Below are 27914 nucleotides of genomic sequence, written 5' to 3'. Positions count from 1 at the left end.
GGTACAGATACACAGCTTAATATAGAAGGGCATCTGGTTGCTAATGCACTTTCAAGTTCATAAAGTTCGGGTTGACGCCGGAAAAAAAGCTGTCCCAGCATGCATACTACAGAGGAATGCGCTTCCTCGGACTACTGCAGGAGAACAACGTGGGTCTTATCGGTTGAAACGAGGCCGAGTAAATTATGCAGGATTGGATGCATCATCCGGGAAGAGAAGGGCCCAGGGACGGGGGAACAGAACGAGTTCGAAAGCCGCTGTCCTTCCGAACAAGAATTCCTCCACAGAGAATAACATGTCTGGGACAGCCGAAGTGGGCGGTCAGTCCAACGGTTGTACGGCGATGCATGGTCAATCCGTTGCCGAAGATCAAACGGCCGGCGATGCCGTAGCGCAGGGTAGGTTGGATCAAGTGACCACCACTGGCTCAGCGCTGTCCGAGGCGGAAATGTTTTCTAGGTACGTCAGGTTATCACCTGAAAATGAGGCTAGCTCGCCGAGGGATCATCCTACAGAATCCGAAGACATTGGTCAGGCACCCGTTGACTTAAATGACGACTTCACCACCAATGTCGCTCGCAGCAAATTGCTTTGTTCACTCACAGCTCATGCGCCAAACCTGTTGAGCCCGACCTCTGCGAGGGAAGTGATGGAGACCATATTCCTGAACTGCGCAAACCTGAATTATGCACGCGGAAAATATAACGATAGAGACGCGATGGTCCCTGTGAAAACGAACATCGAGGAAATTCGGAGCCATGCAGAGCAGATCGCCGAGTTCGGATATGTCCAGGCGGTGGACGCCGTAAAAAAGGAGCTCTCGATTGGTGCGAGCAGAAATATTCAAGCCCGGTACAATGAAGCATTCTATTGGGAAATCATCACCAAGGGTGCAAAGCTTCTGGATCCGGCCAAGTTGCCACCCACAAAGGGGCCTCTTGATGAATTCACCAAGGCTGAAAAGGTTGCGGCTGCGAAGTTCATGATTGAAGCAGGACATGGAACTAGCTACACAAGTCAACAACGATTCCGTAGACTTTGGAAGAGTCTGTTCGATATGCGAAAAGCAGGAGTCGATAAGATACTCTTCTATCGCACGAAACAATTTGATAAATTCTGCGAGGCCTACCCTAGAGACGGGGACGAATCCTTGGTGGACACTGTGCTGTCTTGGGACAAGGTGTACGGACCACATATTGGGCAACTCGAGGGTCGAGTGACGGAGGAGAGCGGAGGCGATTTAACTGGGAAATCATGGTTGAGTCAGCCATATGTAGCAGAGAGACTGGAGGTTCCAGAGGCATTATGGGATTGTGCCAAGAACCTGTGGATTTCTGAAGGGGAAGAGGCGGCATTCAAATCAGCATCTGGATTCAAAGAGGCATCGGGTGACCAGTTAGGAGGTCTGTTTGACATCCACGTGGCGAGTGGATATCGTTGCAAATCCACGTTTGTCAGTCTTCTGCCCTGGAATGAGACGTCCCTTCGTGTTTGCCCTACAGTCACCGTTCGTGAGGGGGACTTTCTGGGTGTTTTTGCAGGGAAGATTCGGTTTTCGGAGGAGTTTGACGCCACATGGGGTATCCGTGGTCCCAGAGAGAAGCTTTGGCTGGACTGCTCGCAAGACATCGGTTTGCTGAACCTGATGCGAGTTTCACCGCCCGATGGGTATGCAAATGTACGGCTCCAATGGGAGCTGGTCTATGATCTTAAGGGAAGCCCAGCATGGAGGGTCTCGGTTCGGGCTCTCAAGACGATTGAGCCATTCGAAGAGATCATTCGTGTTGCTTCGCAGACAGAGCAATATGATATGCATCAGGCGTTTGAGAATGCCGGCAAGGTGCTGGATCTTAGCTCCTCATCGTCTCTGCTACATGGTGTCTGAAACGGGCTGGAGTCGCGTGCATATTATGCATACACTATTCGGCTCTTTCACTGTCTGGTTTAGTTAGAGTTACGCATTGAACTAGTTCTCTGAATAAATTTCTCATAAGCGATTGCTTTGATTTGCCTCGTGGACAGAAATTATTTTCTTGACTGAACAAAGATGCTGGGATGTTACGTAAAAGCGGTGAAAATATTGTTGGACAGTCGGATGTTTGGCTTTACCTGGTTAGATCTCAAACCTGAACCGGCGAAGGATTCGAGTCCAATAAAATTCTATGGCCCTGCGGCTTCTCTGTGCTTATTAAATACTGCTCGAAGATCGCTTCGTCCTGGAATCGTTCCCAATGTTCTTTTTGGTCGCAGCTGCTGGTGGTTTTTGTAACGGGCTGAACCCGATGGTGACTCAGCTTGCGCTCTCGCCTTTGTCTTCAGCCTTGTCACTGGTAACCCCCAGCAACAAGCGAGATTAACAGAAGCATGCTCACAAGCCTACAAGAGCTCTGCGAGCTCTTTCTTTCTTGTTCTCCTTTTCCTTTTCTCCTTAGCTTTGGATACTTGTTTATAGTCACCTAGCCAGTTGTCAATATACTCGCTTGGACCATTACAGTTTTGGCATCGCAGCAGGTTGTGCGACACTACTAGTCGGCCACTTTCCGCAAGGGCAGTTGGCGTTCTTTACCTCCGGTGCTCGTTGTTTGAGTAGGAACGTGGTTTGAGCTATTTTCTCTGTGAGAATTCCTGCTCTCTCACTTGTTTAGACCGCCGTACAGCTGCAACATCCTCTTTGATGGCTGTGGAGTTTAACGGAATACCGTTCCCCCTCAAATTTCTCCTCTCCAGCCGATTGCCTTTGTGCCCACGTTTTAAGTGTCGATTTGAGTATGAGTCCTAACTAACGATTGGAGTTTATCTTGGAGATAATGGGCTTGTGGCTACGAGTTGATTGTGATAACTCAAACTACGTGGACTTAGTACGACTAGAACAGAAAGGGCAAGCTCCCCCACTTATCTCTGAAGCACGCGGTAGCTCCACCAGTGCAATGCTGAAACCTGACTTGATGGAAAAGTTGAGTGCGACGTATACTAAACAGGGCTCCCAATAGTCTAGACTATTAACAGGACTAATATTCCAAACTGTAGTCCAGACTATTAGTCCATAGACTAATGGTCCAGTCTGCGGAAGTTGGACTAGACTGCTGGTCCAGTTTACAGGAGATGCACTAGACCGTCAGTGCAGTCCAACGTTTCAAGACCAGCCAATAGTCCAGTCTGGAAATGGGACACTAATAGTTTGAACTATTAGTTTGGCAACGCGCGACGCGTCCAAGTCGCGTGGCGCGTTAAGTGGTTTTCTCTGGGCCGTGGCAGCAAAACGTGCCGTCGGAACTGCCGTCCAGCGACTAAAAATGTTTGCCCTTACAGAAGCTCTGGAATTACGCCATCCGCACGTCTTGCTCGATGGCATCTTTGCCTCGATCTTTCAGATACAGAGGCTTAACACCCATCTTGTGGTTTTTAGAGACCTTAATACTTTTGCCTTGTGTGAACCGAAAAAAATACCCTCGGAAAACATAACTAACTGACGGTCATTCGCAAAGGACCCTTTCTCTGATCATTGGGACCTTGAGTGTGTAGGGTAGATTCTTGTCACTTGCTCATCAAACTTCTTAAAGGCAATTAATAGGGGTGCTACACCCGATCACTACGCGTGCTACAATTTACGGGTGCTACAATTTCTGGAGCCGTTTATTGGCTCGAATCGGGTCTGTTAGTGCGAGAGGTAGGTACTGAATTCTTCCATGGTCGCCATATGCCCTCCAAAACGTCAACCCTCTTAACGCGTCCTGACGCGTCGCAGCATCAACACCATCACCGTCGTCATCGCCCTACACTGTCATTAACCTCGCGTCAATGCTCTACAATGCCTTCACCAAACATTAATATTGCCAATATCAGCCGTCAGTCCAATTAGTCCAACCAATGCATCTACACATGCGCAGACGCGACCATCGTCCAGCAATTCTAACCACTCAGGCAGCTCGACATCCAGCCTCGATATCCGGCAACATGGCATGGAAGGATAGGGCAGCGTGCCTGTCGCGTGACTAGATGAGCATTTCAACACTCTGCCTGGGCTTCACGATCTGGTCAGCAAGGTTATCCCAGGCGTTAGATGGCGAAAATCAGACATTTACCTCAGGAACGACTATCGTACATCTGAGTACCAACCAAGCCAACGACTTCAACATGTGGACACACTAATACCGGATCCGGCCAAGACTATGCAGCAGAGGCGGCGGACCAATCAGCAGAGCCGGGATCAGCAGATTACTCAAGCCATGGCTAGAATAACCATCCTTCCGACAGCTTTAATGTTGGCGCGCCAACTTTCACGGACTGACGAGGACCTCGCCTCTGCACTTATCCTGGCTGGCGAGGATGAACCCGCCTGGACCGATATTGGGCGTCAGTTGCAACAGTCCGGAGCGATTTCTTCAGGGAAAACTACATGGCACACAGCGCCTGTTGGCCCCGAGCTTCCAGACACAACAACTTTAGGCAAGGAGCAGTCTGCACAACACGAATTGCGCCATACCGATCCCGCATCTAGCACCATCGAAAGCATTCCAAATCCGCCAATCCCTGGTGAACCAGCTCAATCGATTAACGCCCTTTTTGCGGAGGTCAATGCTTTTGCGAAGAGTCATGGCTTTGGTATTATTAAGGCCAATGGCGTAGTACGACCTGGACATCGAAGTCGATACGTCTTCCAATGTGATCGATATGGAGCTCCACGGCCCGGAAGGGGTGCTGGCATTCGGAAACGAAAATCTCGGAAGTCTGGATGTCAATGGAAGATTATTGCCGAGACCTTGCCTGAGAACGGTTTCTATTGGACTCTGCGGCAATTCCCAAATACGGAGCACCACGAACACAACCACGAGCCTAGCGCCGATGCTGCCGCCCACCCAGTTCATCGGCGACTAACTAGTCCTGTCAAGGCGATTGTGCAATCCTCCAGTCGACGGATTGGGATTCGTGCACGAGACATTGGGGGCATTGTCCGAGATCACTTCCCAGACTCAGTTTACACTCCGACAGATATCTACAATGCCAGAGCTCGGATCAGCAGAGAGAATCTGGGTGGCTATGGCTCTACGGCTGCACTGATCAAGCTCTTTGACGATAAGGAGATCCCTTACATTGCCGAGTGGGCAGATGATGAACCCGACCGCCTGATAGGGTTGGTTTGGACCTTTCCTTACTGTATCCGCATGTGGAGGCGTTTTTCCGAAGTAGTCAGTTTCGACAACACGTACAACACGAACCGTTTTAAGTTGCCGCTTTTCCAAGTTACGGGACAAACATGCTTGGGCACTGTCTTTAACGCCGCATTTGGGTTGATCGACAATGAGAGGCTTGAAGAGTTCCAATTCCTCGCAAGGGGTGTTCGCAAGGGGTGTTCGCAAGCTCCTTGACCGTTACAGCATACGAGCGCCGGACGTTATTGTTACCGACTTTGACAAGCAAATGAAACAGGCACTCGGGGTTGAGTTCCCAGAAGCCCAACAGCAGATATGCATCCACCATATCAACTCCAATGTAATGCTGCAGTCAAAACGGAGATGGGTATATACCACGAGGGACAGTAGTACTGGGGAAGAGAGCAGTTCAGATGAGCCTGATGCAAGCCTCAACCAGCACGATAGGCAGGCTGTACGGGCCTCTGAAAGACCAGAGGAGCTAGTCGCCCAACACAATTTGCCTGAACCCATAACCCATGATTACCACGGTGTCCTTATTCTGTGGAGGCAGGTGGTGTTTGCCGAGACTGTAGAAGATCATGAGAAGGCGTGGAAACGCCTATGTTCGGAATTTGGTGACCAACGAGCGATCCTCGGGTACTTGTATAGTACGTATCTGCCGGTGAAGGAGCAGTGGGCCCGCTGCTTCATCAGGACGTACCGTAACTTCGGCATTCGAGTGACCTCTGGCACGGAAGCCAGCAATAACAATGTCAAAAGCTATCTGCTGAATGGAATGGGCCATTTGTATCGGCTTGTCGAGGCGATTCAGGGTATGCTAGAAGACCAGGAAAGGGAGTTTCGCCAAGCTTGCGCCCAGGACGAGGTGTTAACGGCGCGAGAGCACGTGGGGCGCGGCTCGGAGTATCTAGGCGAGCTGCCTCAGACGGTATCTCAAAAGGCCCTTTCGTACATTACTCGGGAGCGCCGCAAGCCGTTGAAAGGCATCCCAAACCCGAAAAATCCGTGGCCAAATGCTATAGGGCCGTGTGGCGGTAGTTGCACTGTGTCCATCGAGCTAGGCGTCCCCTGCTATCATGCCATTTACCGGAAGCTCATCAACGCAACGCGCTTAACCAAGTGGGATGTCCATCCTCGATGGCATCTACAAGAGCCGCAGAGCGATGACGTGTATCGTCGAATCTTGGACCCGAAGGTCGCTACCAGCCTTCGGGGGCGACCTAGAAACAAACCCTAGGCTGTACCAGCGAGCATGGCAGTTCAAGCCGGCAATCAAGCTGGGCGTGGTCAGGTTTCCACCACTCAGCCTCAAAACAATCGGCCAAACCGTCAAAATGTGCAAGCCCACATAAGACGGCTCTGGACAGCGTGGCGCGCGAGGCCACCCAGACACAAAAGAGCCAGCCAAGCCATATAAGGACATTACCAATAGGGTCAGGGAAGACAACGGGGGCTCGGGCAAGCGGGCGGAGGACTCAACCAAGTGTACGACGGCGGCGATGTCAATGGGAGGAATCAAGTGATGAGACAAGGGTTCCTGTCCAAACAAGGTCGGCGGCAGTTGGAACTGCTCTTAGGGTCCCAAGCAAATGTAGCAAATGTCATGGGTTTGGCCATAGGAAGAACTCCAAGGCATGCCCCATGAAGTACTCGGAATCAGCGTTCCAATCAGAAAGCAAACGCGAGGAGCGATGTATTGTAGTCAAATTGTAAAGCAGCCAAAAAAAAAAGAGAATAAGAAGTACGAATCGAAATGGTCAGACAGAGTGGATTTTGGTGATCCATACAGCGAAGTTGCGACAACTTGGCCAAATTGTGACGAGGATGTGGTCAAATTGGTCTTTGAGCAACACCTGGTCTACTGTTAGAGCGACATGTAGCGAAGCTGACTTCACCGCCTTGTCTGGATGGCCTGCCAGGTAGCCCAAGTCTAGGCCAATAAACGGCTCCAAAAATTGTAGCACCCGTAAATTGTAGCACGCGTAGTGATCGGGTGTGGCACCCCTATTAATTGCCCTAAATTAGGAACGTAAGGACATTTCTGCCCAAAGTATAAGTACGCGCACCCCTCGCTTGAACCAATGTCAGCAGTATGACCGCTCATGACATGAAGAAATTCTTCGGCAGACAGGGATCGAGCCTAAATTGTCGATCGTCTTTTGAGGCGAGCCATTGAGCGAGGATTCCATCCCCAATCTCAGCACCAATTATCCGCGACCATTTTGAGTCAGGCGTTCACATTCTCGAGTTAATAGGCACCCGTTCTCCCTTACAGTTGGTGTGACTAACAAGGAGTTCAGCGAGCAAAGGCCCAAGATTCAAGAACTCTGGATGCCGCCCCATTAGACTGTCAGAGTATTAAAACGTCAGAACCAAGAACACCCAATTCTTTTTCTAGGGATGAGGACAGTTCCAACACGGACGAGCAGGACCAGGCTGTTCATTCGAGCAAACAAGTGCAAGGGGTCTCTGCACGAAGGCCACCATCCCAAGACGCCCCACTCCCGCCTATCGGCATCCCAATACAATCATGCATTGTCGTTACTCTTGACGATGTTTCCTCCACGGAAAGACAAGTCGAGGGGTGTTGTCGTTCTAAAAGCAGCTGATGATCTAGTAAGGGACGACTCCGCTAGTTCCTTACTCGACCAGCTTCCGCTCTGGAAAGGCCCTTGGCTAGACTCATCGCTCCCTGAATTGTCGCCAGGCGACTCTGTAATACATCGTCTGGTGAGAATTTGTCAGCACACAGATAGTCTCGAACGGCTTGCACCAACCGAAGGCCTTGCACTACGTTTTCACAGGGCATTTGCAATACCAGCTATATTTGCGATACCAACACGAGGTAAAGTCGGCAAAAGTAGTGAAACAAAGGGCACGAAAAGCTCGCCGATGGCTATAGAGCTTTTTCTTACGAAGTTGCATCCGGATGATTGGGGAACCATTGCACAGCATGAGAAAGATATACGAAGGGAAAGTTTCACTATCGTAAGACAGTCGGGAAACGGCTTCAAATTCTCTGTGACAACTTAGGCTATGGAGTCCTTTTGCTGGGCAGCCGTCCAGCCATGAGGAGCATGCAAGAAACCGCGTCACGAAGATCTCGTCATCTGACTAGCTTCCATAAACAGACTTAAGGAACTGAGAGAATCAATACTGGACCCGTTTCTCTACTACGCAATGAACACATCTCCAGATTTGTTGAAGCTATTACAAAAACTCGATACAGTGGCTCGATGTTTGCTGGAAGGGCGTCAAATTGGATTGCTGGCGTTCCTCCCTAGAGGAGGTTGTATCTGATACCAAAGAGTTTCTACTAACGAGAGACGGTAGGTTATTACCGAAATCGATTCGGAAATAAGGCACAGCGGGTTGTATGAAAGATTCGTATCCTTACTGGAACATCTATCCCCATCAAGGCTGTAACTACTGACATGGCTCAAGCCCAGCGCAAATGGTCCAGATCGGAAGACTCTATTGAGGCTTTTGTCAACACCCGTGCCATGGCAACGGGTGCTCTGGTCTGGCTGCAGCTAATGGCGTAAATAGGACTGGCTGGTGACATGAATTCCGGTGGCCTTATCCAATGTTTGCTGTTCCTTCCACGTCTATTTTGGAACATCTGTCAAGTCTCCGGTATGTTGCAGACACGCTTGATTGCGGGCCATTCAGGTTAGAACCAGCTCTGAAGCAGCCCACTGGATAGATATAAGAGGCCGTGCCCGTTACAATTAAGTAGGACCAATGACATCTTTACGTCTTCCGCTTACTTGGAACAGTAGACAGATTGCATCATAATTCAGAGGACTTTGGATCAGAGTCGGCCGAAGGTCAGCACCACTAACTTTATCTTGATACTGCTCAAAGAGATAGTACGACGCAGCCACGGACATTTGAGTTGAGCAGAGGAAGATGTGGGTTTGTCCGCTACTAACAACAAATTGGAAAGCGCGACAGGCGACGCTGGTGGAAGGTGCTATGGTATATAATGTAGCACATCCCCCCGGGCTGAACTTACTTCGTCATACTTACCCGATCACATTGGATGCGATGCGCACTCATGCTTAGGAAGAGCACGGCGACACTTGCTCAAGTGACTGTCGCATACATGGCACGCCAAGCAAGCGCAGCATCAGACAGCTGATGCAAAGAATAGGATTCTGGCAACATGAATTGAAGAGATTTCTTTCCAACACATACAGCGTTGTTTCCGCAAGCGAAGGTGGGAAATTGTAGTTGTTTGCACTCATCAACTGCGTCACATATCCTGGTTCGAACATTGAGGCAAGGGCATGATATTTAAGCACAACCATGCACGCCACATACATCAAAATGATTCTCAATCAACAGCCATTATTACCAGCGGATTGCTAGACTTCTGGTTCTAAATATCAATACTATTATTAAACTCAGCTGAAACGAAGAACATGGGGACAAAAGGCAAGTCAGTGCCACCCGAGTCGCGATAACAGAGCCCCACCAATCACATGCATGCATTCAAGCAGCAACGAGATTCGAGATCTGTAGCCAGCATACTCGACAAAGGACAACAAAAGGACGACAAAAGGACGACAAAAGGACGACAAAAGGACGACAAAAGGACTAGTGTCTACTCCGATTCGTACACAACCTCCTCGTTCAGGTCTAGGGCCGCAAGATGCGACTCTGGTCCGTCCAGCGCACCCCACGTCTTGTATCCAAGCGTTGCCTCTACAGCAGCCCGCGCCTCCCCGAAAAGTTCCTCTCCTCGTAGGTCATGAAATGGTACCCAGGTTGGCACCCAATCCACTTTGAATTCTATCGGCTGGCCGAGCCGATGCCGCACCCCGTCCAATCGTCGCACACGATATTCCTGGCTCCCTCGCATCCTGGCAACCCGGCGGCTGCCAGACATGTTCTTGGTAAATGCTTTCCTAGTAGATGCTTTCCTGACCTTGCCACTGTCCAAGAAACTGGCCACCAGGTCTTGATCCTGTGGGGCTCGTTGTATCCGTCGCCGGGGGCTCCTCCGCAGAGTCTGTGGCCCGCCTAGGTTGCCATCATCTAGGCCTCCGGGCCGAGGGCTGACCTTATCGCTGCTATCGTGCTGTAAGTCTTCACTGTCCATGCGTGGAGACGGCTGGTTCACGTTCTTGATACTATTAATGTCAGACATCCTAATGCGTCAAGAGCTCGTCAAAGGGTTTCTGTTGTCTCCGACAAATTGACGGGACTCAAGGGCTCTTAAATACTCAAGCACCAGCCTTTTTTGGGTCTATCAATGGTTGTCCAGTGCTATATAATCGTACGCATGTATTCTTAGCAACACTTTATTACGTACATACGACGCTTGGCCGAATTTAAGATTGCGATGTGGCAGAGTTTCGTTGATGTGACTTCTGTTCACCAATATGTGTCAACCTTGCAATGCCAGGCTGTCGGAATCGGTTTGCGAGACAGACAGCTCCTATAGTGCGTGACCTGTGATATTGGCCTTGGGGAGCCGACGGCCCCGGTGTGGTTCCAGTGGCTCCATACGCTGCCCGTATTGCGCCGCTTGCCATGCCAAGCTGCACAAATATTTTAGTCAAACCCCCCAGACTGTGGGCTATGTGGAATGGAGGAATGAGGAGCAAAGGATCTCTACATCCTGCAAATGATCACAAATCGGAGCCGGTGGATGGGAGATGTCGCTGACGTCATGGATTCATGACCTAATGCCAGACCACAGCCTAAGATGTCACACTTGGAGGCCGCTGCCTTGACTGCTACCTGTACCACAATTCAAGCCGCCGAGCAGGTAAGTCAGGACAGATTTCTCGGTAGGTGATTGACGCGTGCGAGATGTCTTCTGCCCTTCAACTTTCAAAATCTTTGCAACCATCATACAACAGCTGGCTAAGGCAACCCCAGAAATAGCTGCTTTTGGAAGACGCAAGCCCCTGTAGCCTTTCAAACAACCCACGTACGGAAATCCAGAACGAATAAATGTTGCTGCAAGTCAGTCAGTGGCGCCAGATACCCACCAGGTTGCGCCGTAATAAGTCCCAACCGAAGGTGGGCGTTTACATTGCGGTCGGAATGTCTTCGTGTTTCCTTTTCAGACCCATACCTGTCATTGTTCATTTTCTGCACATAAATAGTGCTCATCAGGGGCACTCCAACCCAGGTTAGTACCTGTTGTAAATTAAGGCCACGATCAGATTAGGCCACAAGGCCCTATTCGGCAAGAAGCTTGGCTTCCAACAGGTATATATGTCCCACCACCCCCCAAGATAATCCTGATCAACCAAAACCCAATAAGCATGCCCAAATCTTTGTCAGCATTATTGCCCCTACTACACAGTTCTGTAGACACTACAAAGGTGGTAAGAAAATTGCCTGCTCTCATAAGCTTACTCGAATCAGTGTCTAACGTAGTTGTAGCTTGTCCATTACGACTGGAGTAAGTTCACCCACGATCACTGCTACAGAAAAGCAGTGATCGAGAAAATGCTGTTCGATAAGTCCGTAGACATTGCAATGGTCATAGCAACGACGCAGCTCGTCGATTGTGTCTGGAGCATACTAACCAGCGGACACCGCTCCCGAGAGTCCATAATAAGACATTTCCAATCCAATCCCGAGACTGTCAACATCGTAACCTCGATATCTGGGAATGTTTCTGATTCAGAAAATACAACTTCCGACAATGGTATCCCATCACTCCGTACCAATACCGTCTCCACCGAGAGTGAAAGTAGAGTGCACCCCACTCTTGCCCATTCGATGCCAGCTGTTTCCAATAGCGAAGAGCAATTTCGTTCGAATTGCAATCGTCCTACTTCACGTAAACGTCACGCAAAACGTACCGAAACTGTAAATGAGAGTGACCACGACAATGGTCCTGCACCAATTGATGCTGGATCTTGCAAGCGTCGACGAGTGAGTCAAGATGACGCGGACGAGAACAAGCATTTGCAAGCCAATCCACCCCCTTCATCTACCTCAAGCGCTCAAAACACATTTCAAAAAGGTGGTAAGACGAGGCAGTTACCAGCGCCAAATTTCGGCAACCGGAAATTCTCCATGATTCAAGAGACGCTGCGAAGTCAAGTTCACACCTACAAAGGTTTAGAGGGCCTGCGCGATTCCTGGAAAACAGTTGATGCTTTTCGATTACGGGCTGTTGAGCAACTATTGATGAAATCATCAGATTCCAGGATCGTGCAGGAGAGATACTGGCAAGAAGAACTTCGTCACGCATTGCGGAAGAAAAGCAGTAGCTTGTCCGTCAGAGCGCTCGTCGTGCGACGATTTAACATGGTTCGAATGATAGCCCAATATCACGAAAGGCAGAGAGTAAATGGAGGTGGCGACGGGTCTAGTGATATAAAAGAAGAATTTAAAAAGGAGCTTTTCCCAGGGAAGACTCCCAAGCAAGCCGAGTCGGATTGGTATTCCTATCATCTGGAAGCCGAGGTCTTATTGGCGGCGGTGAGACGTTATGGATACGGCGTTTTGATCTTCCCCTTACGCAAAGTAACCAGAGAAAGGTCTGTGATTCAATATTACTTATCCAGCACTGAACTCCGAACTAACAGGCGCAGTCTGCGTAAGCTCGACCGCAAATGCATCAGCGACTTCATTGACTACTTAGGTCAATGTCATCCCGACTTGGAGAAGGTAATCCGCAACTTATCCTACATCTTGCCAAGGTTGATAGTGTGGGGCATGCCTGCAGCTAAGTTGCCAGTTGACAGAGTCCGGCTTGAGGACCTGACATGCTTTGAAAGTGAATCTTTTACTCGGTTGTTTCCACTGCCTGCTAATGTTGACTTAACGGATTTGACGTTACCCGACCCGGCCGCGGATATTTCAGCTTGGCCGACAAGTTCTGGTACCAGGGCCAGCACGCCAGCACTAACTCTGAAATGACTACAAGAGATAGCGATTCTTTTAAGATAAAGCGATACCATGGTTGTCGCCAACGTTGACGATGTGGCGAAGGGTAATTATTGCCCGATTTTTAAGAGGGTCTTTTGGAGACGAGTTATGTGTTCTCTGGAGAAGTAGGACTCACGGTGTCAAGATCAAGTCGCTCATTCAAAGCAAGCGCAGTATTCTAAAGTATTTAGTATTCGTATAATTCCGCTCTTTTTTGTAGAAAATCAAGAGTCTCTCGTTGCCCGATTCACAGGGGATCTTCTGTCCGATCGTCGTCCAGTTATGCAAGCAAGTCGTGAAGTTTGACACACGGACAAGCGGGGTCGGATTTCATGTAGAACCGTTTCAACAGCCCTGAGCTGGATGTGATGATCGTACAGTATTGTTTAATATTTATATGAAGTATTAATAAATGAAAGAACATCCTGCGGAAAAGAACATATCAAGCCAAAAGAGAACGCATACCACTCAGCTTACATTGCACCTTCTTTCCTGTGTTGTAAGCGGTCTCGATTACGCACCCATTGGTGGTGGAGCGGCATGCAAAGCTGATTGGCCCGTTTCACCGACGCCGTCGGCCATTTGGCAGATGGGCCCTTTTGGTCACGTACTTGGGAGGAGAAAACACCCTGCGGTGACTTAGACCCACATGCTAAAGTTGATTGGCTTGCTTCACGGTATGGTCCGATATTTTACCAGTCCCACCAGTCTTCCATGCCCTCCGCAATGGGCGAGTCTTCCTTTTCGTTGTCCATCCCCCGGCACATCCACCGCCAGTCATTTTTGTCCTCAGAACATGACAGTGGGTTTACATATTTAGGTATTCATATCAAAACTGCCAACACAAGGACTGGCGGAGCTTTGGGAATTCGCGGGCATTTCTGTTCCCGTTGCGGTGATGTACTATCTCATGATCAGCCACGTAATGTAGATCTTGATATAGCTGTGCAAGATATTAAGGAAGCCCATATGTATTAAGAGAACGAATATGTTATTAGTCTGCCCGTCGTGGCGATACTGCGCAATTGGCAAGCGGAAGACATCAAGCGGCGGCTGCAGAACAGGCTGTTAGAAAATGCTGCCTTGGCATACGTCCATGCATTTCTAAAGTTGCCATACATTCATACGAGAACCTGAACATTAATTTCAAACTAAGTGCCATGAAAAACAAATCCATGATCGATGCTCCGGCTGGGACACACCGTACTTAGCAACAAAAACATGGTCAATCCATCAAACGCCGCCATCTGCACAAGAACGTATCGATTTTAGGCAGCGCAAGCTAAACCAAAATGTTCCCAAACCAGGAAGACCGACGCAATATATGGGCTACAGAACTGGAAAATATGAGTCAAGGGGAGGTGGCAATGAAACAAGCAAGCAAGAAATCAGGGAAATAGAAGAGAGAGAAGATTGCACAATCTGATCGATCCGCCATCTGACTAGTCGGCCCAGTCTGGCACCAGCCAAGAGTCATAGTCGAATTCATCAAGAGGGGTTTCGGTGGAACAAGCAGCGGGCTGTCCGCAATGTGGCGTGCCACCACCACAACTTTCCAATTCCGAAGTTGTGGGAGTTGTCGTCTGACTCGGCACCTGCTTGGTAGCATTTCGACAGTGAAGGCTAGAAACAGCATCCTGCGCCGTGGGCCAAATATTGGCCAGTGGCGCAGGAAAACGGGTCTTGGATGAAGATAGTGATTCCATATTCACTTCAAACGAACTGAAATTAATTGCCTGGAGCGAGTGGCAGGTTTGGCCGGCAGGGTAAGCAAGCTGGGCCCAATAAGTAAGTGATACATTAGTCTGTGAGTGTACGTTCGATTCAGTCAGGTATTCAATATTAAGGTACTGCTCCGGTGGAACACCAGTAGTAACCCAGTCCTCCATAATGAGAGACATTGCGGAAAGATCATTTTTGAAGCCTCCAAAGACATTAATAAGATGCTTAACAAAAGGCGTCTCAAAGTCTCCGGCTGTGCTAGCTCTCAATCTGTCCGCTGTCTATAAGCCAAGGCATCTCTTTAGATAGTTCGGCAACTTACCCGGCTTGTGATATGCGCATTCCTGGGGCTACTAGTGCCGCGAAACCGCAGTGATTTACTAATGTTAAGGCAGGGCAGCCAATACGTAGCCAGTACTCAACCTTTTGTCTCCTCCAGTCTTTCGCATCCAATGTGTAGAAGTTCTCGAGGTTATAAAGCTGGCCAGTCAGCCAGTCGATGGTGACATCACGACCCGCATGCGACTTCTTTGGACTCGACAGTGTCCATATTCTCCGAATTTCGTTTTCATCTGGTTGCTTGTTCGCGTACATGGTGGCTACCTCCATCAACAAACATCTCCATTTCAGAGAATGGAGTTTTTTGTAAGCGCCGTCCCTTTTAAGATCTTCTTGAGCGTTTTCGATGAGTTCCGGTAGTTGCCGGACCCGAGGAAGCTCTGATGGAGTACTATTTTTCGGGCGCAGTCGCCCTCGTAAGGTCATGCAGAGGCTCCAGAAATTCTTCAAATCCTCCCGAGGTTTCACTGTTATCCTCCTCTGAGTGTCGGTAAGTCCGTCATCACTTGGCTCTTCAACTCGCCTACGCTTCGACCGCTTACGACGGGGGTCTTTCACCCCAATAGTCGAGTGGTCATCTAAATTTGCCGTTCCGTCATTGTCGTCTTCTACATTGGCTGTTGGCGTTGCAACTGGTGTAGCCAGCACAGGAACTGGTTTTGTCCTTGTCACTGCGCGAAGGAGATGACTGATGTCCTCGCCGTTTTCAATCCGTAACCTGATGCAGGGCTCGAGGAGCTATCACGTGCAGAGAATTAGCAATATATATCACGAGAGCATTATCTGGAGCGGGTATGTAAGAACCTTGCAGAACTCTGCAGTGCTCAGCTTATTGAGGTACTCTCTTTGAATATCGCTGCTTGTCATGGTTTGCAGGGGAGAAAGGTGTGGGCAATTCGAGACAGGGGGCCTTCTGATTATAAGGGAAGCCGAGCACTGTGACTCACTCGTTGTGAAACGTATTCTGAAACGCTTAGTGGGCAACCAGTGGCAGCTCAGCCAATCAAGTATCACCGATGCTAGAGTGGGCACGCGCCTGACCTTGCGTTGACAAAACTCCATATGAGGTGCTACGATGACCCAACAACGCACAGAGATCATGCCAGGGTATTATGGATTAAAAGTTATGAGACTATGGTCATTGTGTTTGAATGACGGGCTGAGTTTACGTGAGCGGTCCGAGTCGATTTGGCGCATACCCAGTTGATGGGACGGGTTGCCGTGGGAGACGACTCACACATGCGAGACTTACGTTGATTTGGCATCTTTTCAAGAATTTCTGTGAACCGTTGATGCTTGTCATAATGAGTGCTGACCCACCTCGTCATGTAATGGTTCTGCAGGGTTACTTTAGTTGCAGTTACAAGTTCTTCTGCCGCTTGCCGGCCAGTGGTTGGCCTACCAGCGACTTCACTTTACAGCTAAGTTCTCTCCGGCCTTTGGGTGCTGTGCAGACCTAGGCAAGGCACGAACCAAAGTTGCTCCCAAATTTTTGCCATCTATCTTTAACCACCAAGAAGCCTTGGAAAAACAGTACTCATTAGCATCGCACGTTGCCAATCGACAATTTGTCTCTGCCTGGTCTACTCCGTAGGACAAAATCATTTGCTTTTTGTCGGTACATAGCGTTCACTGTGGCATCAGGCAGTCACGTCACGAAACAAGCCACAGCAATGTCCGGTTGGACAAGGATTCTGCCAGTGTAATAAGACACCGCTCTAATGCAACGGTGGCCCAATTGCACGCAACCCAGTCCCGTAAATTCGGCAATTTTGGGGCACTGATACGGATGCTGGATGGGTTGTAGGATATGGTTTGAAGGACTAATTGCGGTATATAGGGACATATAGCTATAGTGACTGCCGGTGAAGGGTCGAAGTTGATTGACAACACAGGTCTCCAAACTGTACCACCTGCTCCATTTGATTCAATAAGCATGATTTCTCGACTGTATTCTGCGGTGCAGTCCTCTCCGCCAGAAAATGACACTTTTCCCTTGGTGAATCACTGCAAAAGCAGGACGTCAGGGCTGATCTTGGTACGGGTCCGAAATCCCGGACTTCGATCCGAGGATTCAGACAGGCCCATTGGAGGCGCCCTATCAGATTATTCCTAGCTGCCTCTCATCGCGGTCTCCAATTTAGCAAGCCATCCTGCTTGCTTCTCTGACCTAGGACCATAGCCGAGCCGCACTCAACTGCCATATTCACAGCCGCAATCGTTTGCGGGCGACACCGTCCATATCGCCTAGATCGGGTAGCATTGAGGCCAACAAAGACATTTTCCGGCCTTTTCTGGAAAAACAAATGGGGTCTTGCAGATTCACGTCGCTTCGACGACGAGCAGGCGAGATGGATGTTCCGTGGTGTGTCTGCTGACGACAATACACGACAATAATGTATTGTTGTGCACATGAAAACAGTCGAGAGACTCTGCTCTGTGGGGATCGCGCTCAAGTGGAAGAGCACTGCCAAATGCAGACTTACGGCTGGGTCCAGCACGCATCGCTGCTGCTCTTCATCTTCTTCCACCACCATGCGGTCAACGGTCAGGATGTGGAAATCACGAGCGATCCAGCAGTCAGCGACGTTTATCGTCAACCAGATAGTCTTCTCTGTTTGCATTAATTTAATCTTGCGTGGATGCACCACCCAGCATGGTGGCGATTCGGCTAGTAGAAGTGGAAGGTAAGAGTGTACAGGAGAGCAGCTGGTGCGGTACCTTGGGGCAGCACTCATTTTATCAACACACAAGCCGCAAAGGCCTAGGAGTCACGTACAGCGATCGTACTTCCAAACCGGTGGTATAAGCAAAGTAGAATCCGTCTGATGGGTCACAGCAAGGGCCTAAGCTTCGAAATGCTTGCTTGGCTCTATCCCCAACCCTTCTTGGCGAGGAGGAACTCTTGATGGACCAGTCGCCTTGTTGGAGTAAAATTAGATGACTCCCCGCCAGTTGAGCCCAAAAAGAACGAGTTCCCGAATAAGCCGGCAAGGTTGGAATCTCCCTGACTATAAATGTCTGGATTGTATTAAAGCGACAGCATCACCTTGTGGTCTTCCATATTATTTTTCAATTTTAGTAATTTGTCTTGGCACCTTTCCTGTGCCCAAGGCTTCAGTCGTGGAAGGATTGTTATTTGATGAGTGGGCGGGCCACATTATCTGTCCATTTGTGCAGCTTGGCATGGCAAGCGGCGCAATACGGGCAGCGTATGGAGCCACTGGAACCACACCGGGGCCGTCGGCTCCCCAAGGCCAATATCACAGGTCACGCACTATAGGAGCTGTCTGTCTCGCAAACCGATTCCGACAGCCTGGCATTGCAAGGTTGACACATATTGGTGAACAGAAGTCACATCAACGAAACTCTGCCACATCGCAATCTTAAATTCGGCCAAGCGTCGTATGTACGTAATAAAGTGTTGCTAAGAATACATGCGTACGATTATATAGCACTGGACAACCATTGATAGACCCAAAAAAGGCTGGTGCTTGAGTATTTAAGAGCCCTTGAGTCCCGTCAATTTGTCGGAGACAACAGAAACCCTTTGACGAGCTCTTGACGCATTAGGATGTCTGACATTAATAGTATCAAGAACGTGAACCAGCCGTCTCCACGCATGGACAGTGAAGACTTACAGCACGATAGCAGCGATAAGGTCAGCCCTCGGCCCGGAGGCCTAGATGATGGCAACCTAGGCGGGCCACAGACTCTGCGGAGGAGCCCCCGGCGACGGATACAACGAGCCCCACAGGATCAAGACCTGGTGGCCAGTTTCTTGGACAGTGGCAAGGTCAGGAAAGCATCTACTAGGAAAGCATTTACCAAGAACATGTCTGGCAGCCGCCGGGTTGCCAGGATGCGAGGGAGCCAGGAATATCGTGTGCGACGATTGGACGGGGTGCGGCATCGGCTCGGCCAGCCGATAGAATTCAAAGTGGATTGGGTGCCAACCTGGGTACCATTTCATGACCTACGAGGAGAGGAACTTTTCGGGGAGGCGCGGGCTGCTGTAGAGGCAACGCTTGGATACAAGACGTGGGGTGCGCTGGACGGACCAGAGTCGCATCTTGCGGCCCTAGACCTGAACGAGGAGGTTGTGTACGAATCGGAGTAGACACTAGTCCTTTTGTCGTCCTTTTGTCGTCCTTTTGTCGTCCTTTTGTCGTCCTTTTGTCGTCCTTTTGTCGTCCTTTTGTTGTCCTTTGTCGAGTATGCTGGCTACAGATCTCGAATCTCGTTGCTGCTTGAATGCATGCATGTGATTGGTGGGGCTCTGTTATCGCGACTCGGGTGGCACTGACTTGCCTTTTGTCCCCATGTTCTTCGTTTCAGCTGAGTTTAATAATAGTATTGATATTTAGAACCAGAAGTCTAGCAATCCGCTGGTAATAATGGCTGTTGATTGAGAATCATTTTGATGTATGTGGCGTGCATGGTTGTGCTCAAATATCATGCCTCTGTAAGGCAGGAGTTGGAAATACCTGTTTGCATTTAGTGGGCGTTTTGTATCGCAAATACTGGTAAACTTGACCTGGTGGTCCACAAACATGCTATTTTTTAAAAGTATGAATATTCAGGTTCCTTTCCTATTTATTGCAGGAATCGTTATGAGTTGTGAGACCTGAGGCTAATCGACTCCAGGTTTCGGTTGGGCAGGGCAGAATCGCCTTGCGAGGTTGTGAGGGGACACCAAACGTAGCCTGACAGTTTGAGGTCGGACTGATGCCCACGCCACTTTGCATACCACAAAGTCCACATTGAAATCCGCTTCCTGAGATTGAGCTCGACACTCAACATGCGATGTACTGCAAAACATCATTGGGCACAGAATCTTACGGTGCATGTCTACCTAGGAAGGGTTTGCAGTGTCGGGGGACTTGCTTTGCGGTGCTTTGCGGGTGGTGGTGCGTACACCTATACCTTCCAATTCAGATGCTTACACTAGGTTCAAAGGTTCTTCAGATATATGCAAACAGCCCTGGCATACCGATGTTAATCAGGACTTTTGCATTCTGGAGCTTAAACTGCAATACAGACGGCTCGGAAGATGAATAACAACCCCTTGCAAACGCGTTGATTGATCAGCTTGCAACGGGAAAGACACTGTGTTCGCTTACTAGCAGCCGTTATCCAAGAGCTGCCACTCACTGGATTTTGAACAGCACCGCGTCTGATTTGACCTCGCTAGTAGACAGGCAGATTTATTGTGGCTATAGCCAACTATCTCGGTTCAGCTCTGTTTATTCAAAAATTGTTTAACTACTTCCATCGCCTTCGGAATGCGGTGTACTTTTCGGCCTCCGACGACCAACACCAAACGTTTGCACTGCGTTGCAGGCTCGAGAAGTGCTGCAGACGGGGTAGAGCCCAGCGACAGTTCTAGGTGATGACGAGCTGTGCATTTCGACTCGGAGTGATGATACTGTAAGTACTCGGGAATAGGCCTCGTTGTTTGTCCCGGCAAGGTAGACTCGGCCAGCCGCTTCGGCAACTGCTCAGGCAGCATGTTGCCGTGACCACCTAAATGTTACCGCGCAAGAATTTTGCAGTATCCATTTTGCGCTTAGCCACAGCTTGCCGGACTTCTTGTTGTCTCTGCGAACTCTTTGTTTTGCCTTCCCGTACTGCCAGTTCGTTGTTTTCGGCGCGGGCTAAATCGTACAACAAAGAATGCACGAATTCAAGTTGATCAACGACCTGGTTTGCCACTTCCCTCACCCAGACTGGATTTTCTACGAGCTTTCTCCTCCTCCTCGCGTTTGGAGTCTCCAGCCTTTCTCCTCGCTCTTTTTTCAGTATCTGCACTCTGCCTTGCGATCTCGCAGTGGTGAAACTAGCGGCACGCCGTCCGATCTGGTGAACACGTGTGGTGTCTTTGGGGACCTCAATACAGGGTACCATGTTGCCGCTTCACGCGTTGTAAATGACAAATCGGCATTGGTGCAAGTCGCAATGCTATTTATATTTCAAGACTTCTCTATTGTAGTCGCAGTCCTAAATTTGACGATCTGATTTTACGCCAATAGTCATGCGAGTGCTATTCATATCCGCCGAATTCAAAACAGGGTGAAAGTCTCTTAATGGGGAGCAAACAGACTTTCCAAGCAAGAATAAATCCCCCCTGCCACCCAAATGCGAGCCACCAAATGCGAGTTCAACAATATGGCCAGTCGTGACGTAGCAACCCGTGCCCAAGCCCTCACCTTGCGAGTTTCTGGAACATCAGATGAAGAAATTCTTCGACAGACAGGAATGGAGGCCAATATTGTCGATCGCCTTCTAACGAGGGCCATTGAACGGGGGATTTCAACCCCAATCTCAGCATCCAATCATCCGCGACTCTTTTGTAAAAGACCGACTCAACAGGCCTTCCCACAATCGGGTAAAAAGGCAGTCCAAGAGCCCCAACAAAAGTTAGCGTAACTAACATGGACAGCAGCAAAAACAGACGAAACAAAGTGCACAAGTTCTAGAGTCCTCCGCGTCCAGCCAGCCATCAGTAAAATTTTCGTTGTCGCCTCTAGCAACGACTCGTTACAATCATGCACTGTCGTTGCTCTCACCGTTGTTTCCTTCATGCAAAGATAAGTTGAGAGGGGTCGTTACTCTCCAGACAGCCGATGATTTGGTGAGGGACGATGCTCCAAACTTCCTTCTCAATCAACTTCCTCTCTGGGCTGGCCCGTGGCTAGACTCATCGCTCCCTGAATTGTCTCCGGGCGACTCTGTAATAGATTGACTGGTGAGAATTTCTCAGCGGATGGATTGCCTGGAACGGCTTGCACCAACCGATGGACTTGCTTTGCGATTTCACAGGGTGTTGCAATACCAGCTTTACTTGCGATACGAGCAAGATGTAAAATCCGCCAAAATGGCAAAATCGAAGGGAACGAAAAACTCGTCCATCGCCATAGAGCTTTTTCTCTCTAAGATGTATGCAGATGACTGGAGAAGTGTTGAACAGGAGGTGAAAGACGTGCGAAGAGAAAAATTTCACTATCGAAAGACGTTGGGGAAACGGCTGCAGGTGCTCTGCGACAACTTGGGCTATGGAGTCCTTCTGCTGGGCAGCCGACGAGCCTTGAGAAGCATGCAAGTAACCACTTCGCGAATATCTAGTAACTGGACTGACCCCCGTGAACAGACTGAAAGAAATGAAAGAGTCGATGATGGAGCCATTTCTTTGCTACACAATTAACACTTATCCGGAACTACCGGAGCTGTTACTGAAGCTCGATGGCGTGGCACGGGCCGTGCTGGAAGGCTGTCAATTGGGTTCCTTACACGCCTCCGTGGAGGAGGTGATACCTGGCATTGAAGAATTCTTGCTCACAAGAGAAGGGCGGTTTTTCCCAAAGTCATTTCACAGAATAGAGCGACGTAGCTTATGTGAAAGGCCAATATCGTTTACTCAGGCACCTGTCTCCATCTAGTATTTGATTCTTCCACGGCTCACCAGTTCAGCCTCTCTTTTCTGTTCAATGATAACTCTGAACAACCGTGCCACGGCGACGGGTGCTACACCGCGTTAGTGCAGCAAGTGTAAGCCAAAAGGCATTAGCGTTTTACAAGACATTAAGCTAGTCGCAAGGAATCTCTAGGGTGTTGGGACGTAGCACAATCGCCGTGTGCATGGACAATATGCTTGCGCAAACATACATTAAGTCTTGAGCTCGGAATTGGCATCCGTGCCAAGGCAATGGATGCTGCTGAAGTCGTGAGACCCCGTTGAAGCGTTGAAGTGTAATGTGCGTCTAGCTGTCGCCAGGAATACATCCCTTCGCCGATTTGCAGCTCAAGCACAACCCGCCATGTTAACAGTTTGGTCTGACAAATGCGTGGGCTGAGTCCCAGATCTGACTATATATTTCCCAACTGGCCAGCAAAGGTTATTGTTGCACCGGTTCCGAAAGGGTTCCTGCCCCAGGTTTAGAAGCAGCCACTTTTACCTTGGCCACCGGGGTGGGGCGGCTTGTTTGTATGTAAAAAGCTGATTGGTCTGTTTCGCCGACGCCGTCGGCCATTTGGCAGACGGCCCTTTCTCACTGTTGGGCTTCTTGGGACCACTCGTTTGCTTTGTTTCCGTTTCCCAGCTCAGGTAACCCTGCCTCCACCAGTTGGTCATGTCCATTTGGAGAAGAACAGCGCACTAACCATGTGATGGGCATGGCCGCCAGTAACAAAGATAAAACGTAGTGTCCTGTTGTCACTGCGCAGTGCATGATAAAATCTAGATGTCTTTGATGAACTGAATGCTTTTGTACTGCATCAACAAAGGAAGCCTTATTTTCGTATTATCTGCCCATCGCGGTGCTTATGCGGCACATAGTCGGCGAGAGAAGGGCATTAACCAGTCAACACTGGCGTCTGCCAAGAAGGTTCAAACAAGAAAGTGACACACAAGAGACCGGAGCATTAGATTCACAACAATAGAACAGTAAAGAAATTAAATTAAAACCCAAAAAAAAAAGGGAAAGAGAGGGGGCTTTCATTCGACGAAGATACTACAGTCAGGTACGAGGCGAGAGCAATTCGCAAATGGTGCCCATGCACAAAGGTATCCGAGCAGGGGAGCCCAAGCTCAAGTGGAGTCGTCCCAGTACAATAAGAAGCAATACCTGTGAGATGGAGTGAGTCAAAGAGGGGGATATTAGCAAGAATGTAAGAAACAAAAGAAAGAGAGGAGAGCAGAGGAAGATGCTGAGTTGATATGATCCATCTTTGTCTACGGGAGAAATCTAGGGAATTTCGTAGCACAGGAGGCTCTTCATGCAATACAATTCAATTCAATCAATTTTATTACGCCCGGTGGATAAACTCCAAAAAAAAGGGCAACTATAAACCTAAAGGCTGTGTACATTCTGAAGCTAGCCTGTGTCTCATTAAAACCCATGTGTCTTTTCTCATCCAGTTTCAGCTTGTACAATCTGGCCTGTTGTTTCGCTACGGTTTCTCGTGTTTGATCATTCTTTACAGCGGGCTAGCTTGGAGGCTTTATTCCCCAAGTGTTCAGGATCCTATCTTCGGCAGCTGAAGCGGCGTCTGCTGTTTATTAGCACGAGTTGTTGATGTGAGTTAGCGGTTAGTTAGTGAATTGGGTGGACCCTAGAGGTTATGTGTGTGTCGCTTATTTTCCAGCCGTCCTGTGGCCAGTGCAAAGCAGATAGTTGCTTGCACAGCTTTTAAATTTGGTTGCCAATCTGGTCCATCTGATAGTGACTTTCCTCCTAAAAAGAATGAAAGATTTCCTCGTTGACTTTCCGTGATCCTTGGGGTAAATGTCTCGCCCCTTGATCGTGTATGGTTCATTAGTGGGCCTTTTCGCATTCCTAGTAAAATGAATAATTGCCGTCTTATCAGCTTCGAACGTTGCACCACTTTTCCGTTCCCAATCTAAAGCGCTGTCAATGATGGCCTAAAGTTTGTTTCGGTTGAGCTCTGCCTTTGGGCTCGCCACCCAAGCCGTAAAGTCGTCGACAAAAGCAATAGCTCCCCCCTTTGCATCGATTTGTCCTTGCATTATGTCTGCGTTGAAGAATAGGTACAAAATGGGAGACAGTGGGGAACCTTGTGGTAGACCTGCCTGTGGTAAACTCTGTGTTTCTGAGTTCTGGCCGTTAACCTGGATCGTAGCCGTGCGATTTGAACAGAATCCCTCGATCCATTTGAGTAATTCATCTGGGATCCCTTTAGCTTTAAGTCGCTGTAGCAGTCTTTCCTTGCAGACTCCGTTATAAGCTCCCTTCACATCGAAACTAATAAGGCTTACTACATGATGTCTTCGCCAGGCTACGTAGATGTATTCTTGCAGAACCATTAGAGCCTGCTCGGCAGATCGTTGCTTGCGTGCTCCAAAATGGTTGATTGGAAGTACGCCATAGGTTTCCACAGCGTGAGACAGCCTCTCGGCAATCACCGATTCTAGTAGTTTGCCTAGTGTGGCCAAAAGTGATATTGGTCTCTGTCACGGGCTACGCCCGATGCTGTGGACCCGGCTCTGCCGGGCCCGGAGCTTCAGTGCCGGACCAGTCCGATGTGCGTAAATTACTTCATTTCGCCTAAGCTGCCACGCAGCAGCAATATGGTCGCGAGCTCGAGGCTCGCCTCGAGCTTGCTTTCTCCTTTTCTTCCTTAGCTTTAGATAGACAATTGTATGGCACCCTTGTGTTGAATAAACAGCGGCTCAGCCTCTCACAGTCTCCAGGCTTTCGCGATTGTATAGTCGTCCTTCCCCGGTTTCTTAAGAGGGATAATCTTGGCGTGTCGCCACTGACTTGGCAACGTGCCTTCTCGGAGGGGTGCTCGGAACAGTACCAGTACCCTATTTTTGACTACCGGCCAAATTTGCTTCCAGTAAGAAGTTCAAGTGTGGCGGGCAAAATGTGGAATTGTGGATTTGGTACGTACTACTGTACCAAAAGGGAAATGCTTTTGGCTCTGAGCCAGTTAGTTGGTGGGGTGCAGTTCTGCATAGTAGCAAATTCTGCCAGAGTTTGTGTCTTGCATGTCCCAAGTACGTATTATATGGCCACTACGTCTCTCACAAATCTGATAACTGACCAGTTGTCGAGAAATAGACTGGTGTCAGGGACGGTGTAGTGAGTCAATCGCCTAGCGACATTGGCACGCATCACTTGGCACCTGAGGCCTGCAGAACAGGTCCATAGTTCTGGAAAGAGCTTTTACAGGTTGGAACGAAATGATCAGAGGAGAAAAGGGTCGAGAACTGGATGCGATATGCCTGCCCACTACTGTCATTTAAAAAGCACTGTGGCTTGCGACATCCTTTCGTTACATGGTGCTGAGAGTGCTCTTCATACAGGGTCGGTTGCTATGGGATGACTTTCTTTAAGGCATGAGCTCTCTGCTCGGAATACGTCTGCCATACGTGATAATAACCATGGGTGGTTGCGATGCGTGTAGTGACCACACATCTTCTGCGGGGACCTGGGGATCGAGGCCACGTCGAGCAAATGAGGATGCCTGCCTTGTTTCATCATGTTGTCCCCGTCACGAGATGAGCGTTAAGTGAGATAAACAACGTCAAGTCGCCAAAAGAAGAGATGGCCACAAACTGACACCTTTTAAAGCTCGAGCTGAAGATAATAATAATGCTAGTTACAGTAGTTATATTTAGTTAAGGTGACATTAAATCTATATTGGTCGCGCAAATATGGGCATTTCTGCCAATTCGCCAAACATCACAACGCGGGCACTCTGTCTCTTCCTGCGGCTTATGAACACCGCCTTACCGAAAAGCTACCTGCACCTGCTCCTCAACGTCCCTTTGAGCCTGGGGAGCCTGCCCTTGAGCTATGGTCGTACCTCCGGGCTGAGGAGATCGCGCTGTTCTCGGCTTAAGCGGCTTGCTCCGTGCTTCAGTTGCGTGTCGGAGCTGTTCCATCTCGGCCGCTAAAGAATCGATCTCACGCAGTATTTTGTGAGAAGTCTCCGCGAATTCGTCTAAAACCTGCCGGTATTGATGCTGGGCGGCTTTCTTTTGCTTTTCTTCTTGAAGGGAGAAGGATGGAGGAGGGAGATTTAGACCAGATCTGGCATGATGAGTCTGCGGCGGTGTCTTCGTTGCGTTGCCTGGAGCTCGCAATGGCCCGAAGTCCAGTGGGTGAACAGTCTCATCTTCAGCCGGGGGTGGCTGCAACATAGAACATAGTCGAGAAAGCATACTTGTCGAATCAAATAGGTCAGTTGGCACAATTCGGAGACTTGCGTTATCAATTAGCTCCGTACCTACACGGGAGGTCAGCGTGGTTTATATGTCGTATGAGCTGCTATTAGTGCTTCAACTCGACTTATACAAACCATACAACATGCGCTTCAGTGACCTAAAAATACCGAAATTACGTCACAAGGCCTAACCCCACGGCATAAATAGAGCTGTGGTCTTATTATGCCTGCAGAATCTTTGACATTGCGAACGTTACTGTGGCTTGCTTGGTGGGATGACCGCCTGATGATATAATGAACAGTGCCGTCAAAATCAGACGGCATTGTCCTGAGCGGACCAGTGACAAATCGTGGCTTAGCAGCGTGCAATACACACTTTACTGTGTATCGACTATTAAAACCTCTTTGTGTGGCTAACGATAAACAGTAGAGTTTAGCTATTATTATGACAGACTCCATTAAAACGCACCCAACTCTCCATCCGCACGCACCCGCCCACATCCAGCCCCAATTCAGCCACACTGCCTGCCGATATCGCCAACCACAGAACTTCGCCATGTTTTCTTGACTATCAACAACGGCGTATTAATCAGTGCTAACAAGATTTCAATTGCCCCTAAACTTCAAGACTACCAGCCGCTGGCTATCAGCTGGCTGCAGGCGGTGGCGTATTTTTGAAGTAAAGGTCCTAGATGGGAGGACTTTGTAAGTGTCGAAGGTCCTAAATCTGGGACTCCAACCATTTGTTCAGTGACAAGTATATGGAGGGTTTGCATCCTGTTCAGAAACCTAGTAGCAAAAGTACAAGAAGTATATAGATTACAAGATGTCAACGAGGGTGGTGTCAACAGCTATTAAACAATGGCTGCAGCTATCAAAAGCAATTATCCAAGGATCAAACATCACAATGTATCAGTAATGTTACAAACATATCAAAAAGCAAGATGCAGGCAGGTTGCATCCAACTATAAAAGTGATCTCATTTGACATCTCTAGATAGCTCAATCAAGGACAAGTACACTGTTCTATTTGACCCCTAGCTAGCAGCTTCGTGATACAAGAGCTTCACCCAGCAGTGCTAGCACCACTTTGCGACCGAATAAC

At 49.1% G+C, this 27914-nt stretch overlaps 11 protein-coding genes across 11 annotated transcripts; 7 read left to right on the top strand and 4 right to left on the bottom strand.

Annotated features, from left to right (window-relative positions):
- Window positions 1–295: 295 nt before the first annotated feature.
- VFPPC_11486 (hypothetical protein) lies at window positions 296–1885 on the top strand (the record flags this gene model as incomplete). The annotated part of the gene is made up of 1 exon (XM_018289661.1): window positions 296–1885. One exon carries the CDS (start codon window positions 296–298, stop codon window positions 1883–1885), a length of 1590 nt encoding a protein of 529 aa, XP_018137072.1.
- A 2341-nt stretch (window positions 1886–4226) lies between these two features.
- VFPPC_11487 (transposase) lies at window positions 4227–6390 on the top strand (the record flags this gene model as incomplete). Its single annotated transcript, XM_018289662.1, has 2 exons — window positions 4227–5314; window positions 5376–6390. The coding sequence occupies 2 exons, from the start codon at window positions 4227–4229 to the stop codon at window positions 6388–6390; spliced, it is 2103 nt and encodes a 700-aa protein (XP_018137073.1).
- Window positions 6391–7553: 1163 nt separating this feature from the next.
- On the top strand, window positions 7554–8186 carry VFPPC_18293 (hypothetical protein; the record flags this gene model as incomplete). The annotated part of the gene is made up of 1 exon (XM_022429928.1): window positions 7554–8186. One exon carries the CDS (start codon window positions 7554–7556, stop codon window positions 8184–8186), a length of 633 nt encoding a protein of 210 aa, XP_022285056.1.
- A 1576-nt stretch (window positions 8187–9762) lies between these two features.
- VFPPC_16914 (hypothetical protein) lies at window positions 9763–10308 on the bottom strand (the record flags this gene model as incomplete). Its single annotated transcript, XM_018289663.1, has 1 exon — window positions 9763–10308. One exon carries the CDS (start codon window positions 10306–10308, stop codon window positions 9763–9765), a length of 546 nt encoding a protein of 181 aa, XP_018137074.1.
- A 561-nt stretch (window positions 10309–10869) lies between these two features.
- Window positions 10870–12910, top strand: VFPPC_11490 (hypothetical protein; the record flags this gene model as incomplete). The annotated part of the gene is made up of 4 exons (XM_022428762.1): window positions 10870–10932; window positions 11559–12667; window positions 12722–12797; window positions 12908–12910. 4 exons carry the CDS (start codon window positions 10870–10872, stop codon window positions 12908–12910), a joined length of 1251 nt encoding a protein of 416 aa, XP_022283993.1.
- A 1590-nt stretch (window positions 12911–14500) lies between these two features.
- VFPPC_11491 (hypothetical protein) lies at window positions 14501–15986 on the bottom strand (the record flags this gene model as incomplete). The annotated part of the gene is made up of 3 exons (XM_018289665.1): window positions 14501–15050; window positions 15103–15857; window positions 15924–15986. The coding sequence occupies 3 exons, from the start codon at window positions 15984–15986 to the stop codon at window positions 14501–14503; spliced, it is 1368 nt and encodes a 455-aa protein (XP_018137076.1).
- Window positions 15987–17515: 1529 nt separating this feature from the next.
- Window positions 17516–17746, top strand: VFPPC_16913 (hypothetical protein; the record flags this gene model as incomplete). Its single annotated transcript, XM_018294665.1, has 1 exon — window positions 17516–17746. One exon carries the CDS (start codon window positions 17516–17518, stop codon window positions 17744–17746), a length of 231 nt encoding a protein of 76 aa, XP_018137077.1.
- A 947-nt stretch (window positions 17747–18693) lies between these two features.
- VFPPC_11489 (hypothetical protein) lies at window positions 18694–19239 on the top strand (the record flags this gene model as incomplete). Its single annotated transcript, XM_018294666.1, has 1 exon — window positions 18694–19239. One exon carries the CDS (start codon window positions 18694–18696, stop codon window positions 19237–19239), a length of 546 nt encoding a protein of 181 aa, XP_018137078.1.
- Window positions 19240–21885: 2646 nt separating this feature from the next.
- VFPPC_11497 (hypothetical protein) lies at window positions 21886–22558 on the top strand (the record flags this gene model as incomplete). Its single annotated transcript, XM_018289666.1, has 2 exons — window positions 21886–22217; window positions 22270–22558. 2 exons carry the CDS (start codon window positions 21886–21888, stop codon window positions 22556–22558), a joined length of 621 nt encoding a protein of 206 aa, XP_018137079.1.
- Window positions 22559–25939: 3381 nt separating this feature from the next.
- On the bottom strand, window positions 25940–26125 carry VFPPC_16915 (hypothetical protein; the record flags this gene model as incomplete). The annotated part of the gene is made up of 1 exon (XM_018294667.1): window positions 25940–26125. One exon carries the CDS (start codon window positions 26123–26125, stop codon window positions 25940–25942), a length of 186 nt encoding a protein of 61 aa, XP_018137080.1.
- Window positions 26126–26373: 248 nt separating this feature from the next.
- VFPPC_11499 (hypothetical protein) lies at window positions 26374–26808 on the bottom strand (the record flags this gene model as incomplete). The annotated part of the gene is made up of 1 exon (XM_018289667.1): window positions 26374–26808. The coding sequence occupies one exon, from the start codon at window positions 26806–26808 to the stop codon at window positions 26374–26376; it is 435 nt and encodes a 144-aa protein (XP_018137081.1).
- Window positions 26809–27914: the final 1106 nt, after the last annotated feature.

The sequence above is a fragment of the Pochonia chlamydosporia genome, assembly GCF_001653235.2.
Source record: "Pochonia chlamydosporia 170 chromosome Unknown PCv3seq00012, whole genome shotgun sequence".
NCBI classification, from domain to species: domain Eukaryota; kingdom Fungi; phylum Ascomycota; class Sordariomycetes; order Hypocreales; family Clavicipitaceae; genus Pochonia; species Pochonia chlamydosporia.
Note: the sequence above shows the minus strand (reverse complement) of the source record. Positions and strands in the feature narration are given on the sequence as shown.